The 11,605-nt window shown below is 31.9% G+C and overlaps 1 protein-coding gene across 1 annotated transcript; it reads right to left on the bottom strand.

The window, feature by feature from the left end:
* Positions 1 to 303: 303 nt before the first annotated feature.
* LOC133172933 (uncharacterized) lies at positions 304 to 9,785 on the bottom strand. The gene is made up of 2 exons (XM_061307784.1): positions 9,660 to 9,785; positions 304 to 626 (listed from the first exon to the last, which is right to left on the bottom strand). The coding sequence occupies exons 1-2, from the start codon at positions 9,721 to 9,723 to the stop codon at positions 379 to 381; spliced, it is 312 nt and encodes a 103-aa protein (XP_061163768.1). The 5' UTR covers positions 9,724 to 9,785; the 3' UTR covers positions 304 to 378.
* Positions 9,786 to 11,605: the final 1,820 nt, after the last annotated feature.

The raw sequence follows: 11,605 nt of genomic DNA, 5'->3' as shown, positions 1-11,605 counted from the left end.
TTCTTTATTAGTTTTTGATGTTTGTTGGTAATACCAGTGTTATAACATTTAAATTTCTTCGCAGCTTCATTCATCTTCACATTTCCATGGTATCTAATCCGAGTACATACATGTAATTAACCATTATAAACAGCATTGGCATTGACTTATAAAAATTGTCAAACTGATACTAGTTTAGAAATTTATTATATTGGTTTGGAGAGAGCGAGAAAGAACTACAACAAACTTGTTTTTAATTATTTGTCTCATATTAGCAAAGCAATGATACATTGATTTATCTCAACATGTACAAAAGTGGTTAAGATCTTTTATTTGTTTGTTGTTGTTTTTAAAAAGAAATCCGTTTACTAACTGTCCAACAGTTTATTGAAGTCTATGTTATTTCTTTAGACGGTTTTTCGTTTTTCTACCGTCATCCAATGTAAATCCTGATTTCAGAATGCGGCCTAAGGTATGACCTATCTTGACCTTTCTTTGTGGAATAGTTGTTCGCCATAACACGTGCTGGTTGTCCCTCCGTCCAAATACTGGAATTTCAGCTTCCACCTCTGGTAAGGAACGTTTACAAGGACACTTTTGTAGTTTTTGTCGCTGTTTCATAAAGTGGTAAACCCTCGATCCAGGACCTATAATTATGAAAATGAAATACTGATAAAATACTTTAAAGTCGAGTATTGAACAATGTTGTTTACTAGTATACATCAAAACATGTCGAGGTTTTATAAATTCGTGGATGAGGGTTACAGATCTGGTGCCCTGAGATAGTAATGTAGGGACGTCGAGACTCTTACTTGTAGGAGTATCTATTACCCTGGGAATCAATGAAATTTGAACCCCAAACAAAAAAATGGTTCTGCAGATTTAGATAAATTTTCAACTGTAAAATACTGTAAGAATGTATTCGGAATTTCAAAAGAATATAAAGAAGAGAACAATTTCCCGGAAAAAAGGTCACATTTTAAAATCAATGTTAACTTGTTGGTTTGAATATATTTTATTGTTTAGAAGTTAAAACAAAAGGATCAGACACAAAATTCTTAAAACTTTAAATGTCATCTCCTTATGACAATTAATAGCTTAAAATAATGTTCAAAAAATTAAATACTCTGTAACCAAAGTATTGGCTTACATTAACTATTCATGTACAAAAATATTATTTGATGTTTTTATGTACAAATGAATCGAAATAAGATTTAAACTCAAAAACGACCAGATCTCTCTATAAACAATTGCAAATAAAACTTCATCATTTTCGGAAATACTGAAAAGAAAACATTATTTTATTATTTTCTACCGTATAGCCTATATGTCTAAATTTTTCAAAATTCATTATTTGCAATTTATGAATTAATCTTCAAAGTTGGTTTAAACGGCATTTATATTCACTGTTAAAGCACTGATTTTTGCACGAATTTTGGCCTAGAATGCCTTCAGGGCAGGCCTGCCTCAAAATAAAATCATGATATAATGATAGTTTGTGATATAAAGAATCATTTCAAGTAGGATTAGCGTAGGGGCATCTCTGCCCTAGAATTCACAAAATAAATAAATAAATAAATAAATAAATAAATAAGGAAACTTGGTTTACTATTACATGTATATACAGTCAGTATGGCTGCGATGGTTAGACCGCGGACTCTAAATATCGTAAGTAGGCCTACTTTTTGTGTCCCCTGAAGAGCAGAGCGACACTTTGGAATCACCTTACCCGGCGTCTGCCTGTCCGTCTGTGGAAAGTCTATGCTATTTAGCATGTGCACTGTTTGTCATAAAACATTATAAAATAAACCCAGTTTTACAATCCACTTGACTTAGACCTTTGATCTACTTTGCAAAATATTACCCCGGACAGTTTAATTTTACATACATCTTTTGAATTTTGAGAGGCAGGGTTATGATAATTAGCATTTATATATGTTTATGAGCTCATTATACTGTACTTTGAAACTGTATGGTATTCAGTTATCACACAAACTTAAATTTTAATAGAATGACAAGAGACTCAAAGGTCTTAACGGTCACCTGAGTATAATACAACACTATAAAAGATCCATAGAAATATAAAACAAAATTAACTGATAGATGAACCAATAAATGTTGCTGAGAATTTCAAAAATCTGGTAATGAATGCAAAATACATAAATATGGACAATGAACACTTGCAAAGTGTGTAAGGTATTCAATACCGGTATATAAATTTATATATGTTTTTGTCATTTGCCTAGTGCTACAATTAAATACACAGAGAGAGTTGGCTATTTGCCAATTGTCACTAACTAGAACATGTCCCCTAATCACCCTAGATCTCTGTGATCACTTGTTCACTTTGATAAAGTATTAAAGAACCTTATGAAGTCTCTTGCCAACCATCACTTTACCTATCAATAACTCGTCAATTGTCAGACAAGACACCAGAGTTCATTGGTCCTTTTGCTTCCTAGATAGCAAGGAGCAGAGAAAAGGCACAATTATAATTATATTTACATTAATTTTATATTATTGGATTTAGTTTGTGTGCTTAATACTCAGAGCATTGGCAGAGGAGAAGATCTTCAAAGCATTGATGCATTTTCACCATAAAATCATTAGAGCCCTGCCTAACACCAGAACCCTTCAACAAGGGTCTATGAAATTCACAATTTTGGAAGAGACACCCTTCTTCATCATAACCATGCACTATATTCATCGGTTTAATACCAATGAGCAGAGGAGAAAATTTTCTAAGAATTAATAATGCATTTTTCACTATATAATTAATAGAGCCCCGCCCTGACACCAGAATTCCCTGGGCCCGTGAAATAATTTTGGAAGAGACGCCCTTCCTCAGCATAACTATGTGCTTAGTTCATCGGCTTCATATCCAGGAGCAGAGGAGATTTAAAAAAAAAAATAATGTATTTTCACAATAAAATCGTTAAAGTCCCTCCCTAGCACCAGAACCTCTCACCCATGGGCCAAAAACTTCACAATTTTGGAAGAGACACCCTTCTTCATAATAACCATGCACTTAGTTTATCGGCTTAATACCAAGGAGCAGAGGAGAAGATTTTCAAAGAATTATTGCATTTTCACTAATAAGCAATACAACCTCACCCAAACACAAAAACCCCTGACCCAGGGGTCATGAAATTCACAATTCTTGAAGAGGCACCCTTGTTCATCATAACTATATACTTAATTAGTTTGTTCAATACCCAGGAGAAGTGAAGAAAATATTCAAAGAATTAATGCATTTTCACTAAATAATCATTACAGCCCCGTCCTAACATCAGAAACACTGACCCAGGGGCCATGAGATAATTTTGGAAGAGACGCCTTTCTTCATCAAAACTATGCGCTTAGTTCATCGGCTTTACACCCAGGAGCAGAGGAGATTTTTTAAAGAATTAATTTATTTTCACCATAAAATCGTTAGAGCCCCCCCCCCCCCAACACCAGAACTCTTCTCCAGGGGCCAAAAAATTCACAATTTTGGAAGAGACACCCTTCTTCATAACAACCATGCACTTAGTTTATCGGCTTAATATCCAGAAGCAGAGGAGAAGATTTTCAAAGAATTAATGCATTTTCACTATATTATCAATAGAACCCCACCAGAACACAAAAACCCCTGATCCAGGGGTCATGTAATTCACAATTCTGGAAGAGGCACCCTTGTTTATCATTACTATGTACTTAATTAGTTTGTTTATCAGCCTGGAGAAGAGAAGATTTTAAAAGAATTAATGCGTTTTCACTAAATAATCATTAGAGCCCCGCCCTAACACCAGAAACCCTGACCCAAGGGCCATGAAAAATTTTGGAAGAGACGCCATTCCTTATCATAACTATGTGCTTAGTTCATCGGCTTCATACCCAGGATCAGATTTTTTTTAAAAGAATTAATGTATTCTCACAATAAAATCGTTAGACCCCCCCTCCCTAACACCAGGACCCTTCACCCAGGGGCCAAGAAATTAACAATTTTGTAAGAGACACCCTTATTCATAATAACCATGCACTTAGTTTATCGGCTATATCAATAGAACCCCACCAGAACACAAAAACCCTTACCCAGGGTTTATGAAATTCACAATTCTGGAAGAGGCACCTTTATTCATCAAAACTATGTACTCAATTAGTTTGTTTAATACCCATGGGAAGAGAAGAAGATTTTCAAAGATATATTGCACTTTCACTATACGATCTATATGGCCCCGCCCTAGCACCAGAAACCCTGACCCTTGGGCCATGAATTTTACAATTTTGGTAGAAGGCTTAATGCTTATTACTTATTACAATCATTCCACCAGTTTGATTGCTTGATGTCCAGGAGTAAAGAGAAAGAGTTTTAAAGATTGCATTAATTAGGTGGTTTTAGCCCCACCCTTCAGACCCAAGGGGGACAGGGACCATGAAACTTCACAATTTTTGTTCCCCTTCACCCATAAATGCTATACAATAGTTGAAATTGGTTCAGCGGTTTCAGAGAAGAAGCTGAAAAATGTTCAAATGTTAACGCACCACGAACGACGCCCGCGTGCCGCAGTGGTTAGAGCGTTCGCTCTAGAGTCGCAGAGTAGGGAGTTGGTCCTTACGTTGCGGGTTCGAATCGCACTGTGGGACGTGAAGATCGGTCCTACGGATAAGACCGTATAAACCGAGGTCCCGTATCGCTGTAGGTGCTGACACGAAATAAGATCCCTCACTGCTCAATGGCAGTGAGTGCCGAGTATAGGTAAAAAAAAAATGCAGCTCTCCACCGGCAAGTGGTGGCATCTCCATACGAGTGAAAAATTCTTGAGAGGGACGTTAAACAATAAACAAACAAACAACAAAACAAAACAAAAACGAACACCGACGCACAAAAAACCGGATAGCAATAGGTCACCTGAGTGACTCGGGTGATTAAAAATGTATCGGGATTGGTAATCTACAATGGATCGTGTATACTGACAATTGTAGTAAAGACAGACTGAAATGTCTTTTGGAGGGTTATTTGAAATACGTATTAATAAAATGAAAAATAATAATTTCTAATAATTTAAATTTAATCAATCGTTTGAGGGTTGAGGGATCATATTTTCTGTGATTGTCAAATTTGGCAAAACACTTTTACATTTTAAAATGCTCGCCTTTTCAAACACAATTTTACTTTTATAATAGTGGCTTGTGTATTTTTCTTCAATTATATACTATAGTATCTTGAAAGGTTGTTCATTCTTGATATAAAAGACGTTAAAAAGAAAGCACCTCGTATGTTCTATGTAACTAAACCGCAGTTCCTCAGACCAAAGGTAAAGACTAGAATCAATCAATCCCGGCCCTATAGATCCTCGCTAGATTTATCACGAAGTCATCCTTTATGCAGTAGAATTGATATTTTTACAGTTAGAAATGACTGTTATTTTCAAAATTGAAAAAAGCAACCGGGATTACCTAGGTAAAAGTGTCAAAATAAAAAATTATATGTTTTTTGAACATTGAATATATTTCACTCGTGAGACAATTTTTGGATATTTTCAAGAATAAAAAATATTCCCACCCGTATAATGAACTTCAATTCCAACTATATCCTCTTTATAATACATTTTATTAGATATACATATATGTACAGTGTATATTACTTTAAAATTCAGAAGTTTAGTTTAAGTATCGATTTAAAAGGACAAATCAGAAAATAAAATGTTACATAAATGCTAACTGATTGCCTACACTGGGTCAGGGGTTCTGGTGTTAGGGCAAAGCTCTAATGATTATATAGTGAAAATACATTGATTCTTTAAACATCTTTTACTCGGCTCCTGGGTGTTAAGCCGATGAATTAAGTGCATGTTTATGACGAGGAAGGGTGCCTCCTCCAAAATTGGAAAGTTGTGGACCAGGGTCAGGGGTTCCGTTGGGAGGGGGGCTTATTTATTAAATACTGAAAATGAATTAATAGTTATGATGAACAAGAGTGCCTCTTCCAAATTTGTGAATTTCATGACTTCTGGGTCAGAGTTTCTGGTGTTTGGGCCGGGCTCTAGTGATTATATAGCAAAAATGCATTAATGCTTTGAAAATCTTCTCCTCTGTCCCCTGAGTATTAAGCAAACAAACTAAATCCAATAATATAAATGTAAATGTATAAATATAATTATTAGTAAATGTGCTTTTTCTCTGCTCCTTGGTATCTAGATGGCAAACAGAGTACAAAATTATAATAAGTGAATCAAATGAGAGTCACTCACTTTTGCTAAATTATTTTAATCAAGAAATCATTGTGTGTAATTGAATTAAGGAGGTTGAATTCTGCTATCAAAAGTAATGAGAATTCTTTATCAGGTATATAATTAGAATCTACACTCCTAGCTTAATCAAAAATCAAAACAAAAAATGGGGGACAATGCGCTTCTTTTGGTGCTACGGAGCATTTAGCATGACCTTGTTGCACTGTAATTACGTCCAACACAAAAATCATTTTTTCAATGTTTTTCTCCCAATATTTTTTTATTCAAATAAATTATTGGAAAAAGCACAGTCGTATTCATCTTGAAGAGACACATTAAAATTTGTGACTACAAAAAAGTTTCAAATTACTTCGCATAGTCAATTATTTGACCTTTCTGTGCTTAAAATGTCATTTTTCTGGCATATAAAATTTAACAAGCAATAAAATCATTTGAAAGCAATGACATTTTACTGAATTAAAGAAGAATGGTTAAAGTAACTTATATATTCAGAAAATAAAATTAGAAGTGGGAGTTTGTGTTGTTAATTTTTAGATATTACTAAATTAGTGTTAATTTCAAGCTTCAATTGGGGCTATTTTTTCAGGATTTTCACAATGTATTTGCTATATTTGTCAAATATGATGATAGAATTCATGTTTAATATATAATTTAGGACCAGCATAAAACAGTTCACGGCACAAAATAACTCTGTGTGCAGGCTGCATGGAAAAATGGGAATCAAAACTTAACAATACTTTAAATACTTCAAACGAGATAAAATGATCATTTTTCTTCTCAAAAAAAATTCCGCCACAAAATATAGTTCCTCACTTAATGCTTCTGGGATGGGATTTAATCATGGGAATTTAACTGCATTGTAGTGTAAGAACTAAAACATTATGCAGAATTTTTGAAATGGAGGTCAAGACAAAAATCTGCCCAAAAGCTCAGGAGCGAACCTCTTTAACAGGTTATTTGATTGAATCAAGAAAGAATGTTATATGCATATAAACAAAATAAAAATGAATTTAATTGTTTAATTGAGCAAAGTATGCTCAAAGTCAGATCCTTGCCTGTAAATCAATATAAAAGATTGACATAAAGATTATTTAAGTAGCAAAAGGGCCAATGTACATGTACTGTGGTGTCCTGTTTGACAGTTGACGAGTTATTGACAGATAAAGTAATGGTTGGCAAGAGACTTTATATTTTATCAAAGTGATCATAGAGAGCCAGGGTGACTAGTGGACATGTTGTAGTTAGTAACAAGTGGCAAACAACCATGTTGTAAAGCCAAGTCTCTCTTTGTGTACTTAAGGAATTGTAGCACTAGGCAAGTAACTATATATATTAGGGATGGCAATTTGTAATCGGTTAACCGGTTACTCGGTCGGAACGATGGTAATCGGTTACAAAATCTGTAATCGGTTAGTCTGAAAAAATTAATATATATGTAAATCTGAACACAATCTCATTAAAAAAAATCATTTAAAAAGATACATCAAAAATATCTGAAATGTTAGCATTTTCACCTATCTATTTAAGCTGATTCGGAGATAATTTAGGCTATACAGATGGACACCATGGGGGTAATTGGTCAGTTTTTGAGATGTTAATTGTTTTGTAAACACCATGTCGATACCCGTGTTTCTTTAATAATTTAAATTAAATGATCGTTGAGTACTGCAAACTGTTTATAATGTGTACCTTACCTCTTCTATCCTTTGCCGTTACCTATCAAATTGTATTATTAAACAAACATTGTAAATTAAGCGATAGTTTTGATAATGGTGACAATGTAGAATGAATTTGCACGGCATCTCTTCTGAATTTTTTTTAATGTATCTGATATACTTCAGGCATATCCCATGGGTTTCTTTCTCTCCCTTTTTTTAGGCTTATTAAAATTAAAATAATGTATAATGAAATAATGTATACATCTGATAAATTATAAACATGCCGGTAATATTTATTTACTATATGTAACATTTTTTAATAGAGCTTACAATGAAGAAATATGTCGAGGATTTTTGATACGATTAACCGATTAATCGGTCGGAACGTCTTGCGGTTAACCGATTGGCAATTTTGTATTCGATTGCCATCCCTAATATATATATATATATATATAATTATATATATATATATATATATATATATATATATATATATATATATATATATATATATATATATATATATATATATATATATATATATATATTGTATTTGTATATTCTACATTGATTATCATCCCTGTAAGACTTGGGAAAACCAAGTACAATCATAAAGAGATCACTCAGGTCTCCCACATTACAATAAGCAAGGGTATTTTAACCAGATTTTTTAAATTCTCAGAAACATTGCTTAATCTATCAGGTAATTTTGTTTTATGCTACCATGGATCCTTTAGAGTGTTGTATTATACTCAGGTATCCGTTAAGCCTCTTGTTTTTTTTTTAAATCTAGAAAAAATCCAGCAATGTATGATGTGACAGAAAAACAGCTTGTCAGACCACAGTAAAGACAGTGTAAAGTCACAAGGAAAGTGTTAACTTTGAACGAGTTGAATTTTCAGAATCTGTCATTTCCATAATTAAAACGCTACAATTGCTGATTTGAATATATTCTACTATAAGAATACTGTACAATAGTATATTCGAGAAGTGGTGTAAATCAGATGTATAGACACTTAAAAACTCCAAGGAATATACTTATCGAAACTGGCCTCATTATAATTTGGACACAAGAAAAAATAATGATGAGTATATGTTTTCACCTTCCCTCATGAATATAATGGGAAAGATTTGAAGTTACACACATAAAGATTAATATTTTAGCGAATTATAATGTCTTCTTACAAAACTGAAATATGGCGAGCTACTGTTATTCTTTGTGAAATTTTGCATTCAAAAACAGTTAATCAAAATAACCAGCAAGATCTACGTATTTGTGCATTAGTTTTATAAGATATTTCATTTTGCAGAGTATACGCTAAATCATATTCCTATAAAGATAAAAACAAAGCTAATAGCAGGGTTAAAATAAAGTTACGTATATTGTTACTTGCAGTATTCAAACTATCAACGTTCAAATTCGATATTCTACTAAATTTTTCGTATAATAAAGTAAACACAAAACACACTTTAGTTTTACTGTAAATATCGGAAGACATTACAACAATACAAGGTTACATATTAAACATTGGGATCAATTTGTTATCATAGTGCACACAAAAAAGGGGGATTAAATGACAGCATTGAACAAAGGAAGAATTGTACTTACATGAAGTTAATGGTTAACATAAATTTGAAATAACAGTAGATTTTACTTACTGATGTTCAGTTAAGGAGGTGTTTCTTATACATCCCATGCTTATAAATTCTTCTTTAGTTCGTTCTCTATTATCAAGACATAAAAAAAAACTTATAGTAATAATTTTGACTGCCCATGAATTTCACTTACCTTGTAAAGAGACAAGGTACTGAGGCAACATCAGACAAACGATTATTACCGGAAATCGTATCATTTTGATAGATTTTTGATACTGCTTAGGTGTATATCTTCTTAAATAGCTTTTATGCCTATTTTCTAGAACCAACCCTTTTCTATTTCATTCATAATAAATCTCTACATAAATGGGATTGCAAAGTATCAGCATATTTTTTTCCTCACTCAATTTACTAGATTGAACAGTCAACTGGTTACAATACCCTCAAAATATATATTATTTATATATTATATTATTTATGAAACGTTATGCTTCATTCATTATTTAAATGACACCTTCAATGCTTTTAAAGATATCGTAATTTGTTTGAGTTTAAACCCACTTCATGAGCATTAAGTCCATACTCATTCACATGTTTCAAGTATCGTTTTTTATTTTTTACATTTAAGTCATTACGTGGGTATACTAGTAGAAAATTTGTGATATTATGAATTAAATGTCTGTGTCTGAAAGAACAACTTATTTTACAATTTCATAGATTACTTTTTAAAGAGGGTAATAAAAACGAAAAAAAAAAAGAACGCAATGTCCTCTATGGGTGAACTTGAGGTAAGAACTGTGATGGTATGGTGACTGAAGACTAAAAATTAAATATTTGGGAGATATATATATATATATATATATATATATATATATATATATATATATATATATATATATATATATATATATATATATATATATATATATATATATATATATATATATAAAATATCATAATAATAATAATTGATAAAGCATAAAAATGTTATTTTAAATAAAGTATTAAGTCCTCGTATTTCTAGGGATAGGAGGAAAAACTATGATTAAAGTCAACAATAAGTGGTAAAACCCACTATAAAACCAATACACAAATATGGAGATCATGCTGGTTATTTTAGCTTAACTGTCTTATGAATGCAAAGTTTCACAATTAATATCAGTAGCTCCGCTCTATTTCAGTTTTGTAAGAAGACATTAGGTGTGCGCTAAAATATTAATCTTTATAGGTGTAACCTTAATTCTTACCCGTTATGTTCATGAGGGAAGGTGAAAACATACACTTATCATTATTTTTCTCGTGTCCAAATTATAGTGAGGCCATTTTTCAGTTCGATATGAAGTTATTAAGTTCATATTGTACACGCACTTACTTTATTCTGAGGAGATATTTCATTCAGTGTTGTAATAAACGAAAATCTTTTATATCGTACAATCATACATTCAACCTTCTGATAGATTTGATTAATTATTTTGTTATGATATTGTACAGTAGCAATACAAGTACTTGCGTATTTTCATATTCATGTTTGAGACACATGTATTTTGTGTTGAAAGGACGATTCTCTATGAGGTCATTTCCGGTCTATGATAAAATCTCTTTAAAATGTGAATCTATAGAATTTGATCATTCTATTTTATGATTTTGATTTTGTTTTTCAACATTGATCACCTAAGTCTCAAATATCGTTCAAAATAGAAAAAAAAAATTGGGGTAGGACTATTTACATTAAGTTTCTATGGTTGTTTCTAAATGTAATTGATTGAAAATGTTTATCTATGTCGAAAACATGTCAAACTTAAGTAATAAATGCAAAGATTGTTTCATTTAAGGTTAAGATATTTTTTTTATGACCTGAATTTTGATGCATTCACATTTTGCATATTTTGAATGTAAATCTTTACAAAATGCACACTGTATGATGTTGAAAAATTTTCAATTATAATTTAGTTTAAAGAATTATTTCAAATTAGATAATATTGTTATTGTGTTATATTCTTAAAGATTTGTTTCCTATTTTAGGCATAAAATGCGCTTAGAAGAAATGTGGTTTCGAAGTATCTATTGAACTATCCAAATTGTGCATCAAATTTTGAAAATTGAACGGATTTTGTTTAATAAAATAAATTTTAAAGTTAA

This window comes from Saccostrea echinata, unplaced genomic scaffold, assembly GCF_033153115.1.
Source record: "Saccostrea echinata isolate AGI-Se365-2 ecotype Australia unplaced genomic scaffold, CSIRO_AGI_Sech_v1 ptg000056l, whole genome shotgun sequence".
NCBI classification, from domain to species: Eukaryota; Metazoa; Mollusca; class Bivalvia; order Ostreida; family Ostreidae; genus Saccostrea; species Saccostrea echinata.
Note: the sequence above shows the minus strand (reverse complement) of the source record. Positions and strands in the feature narration are given on the sequence as shown.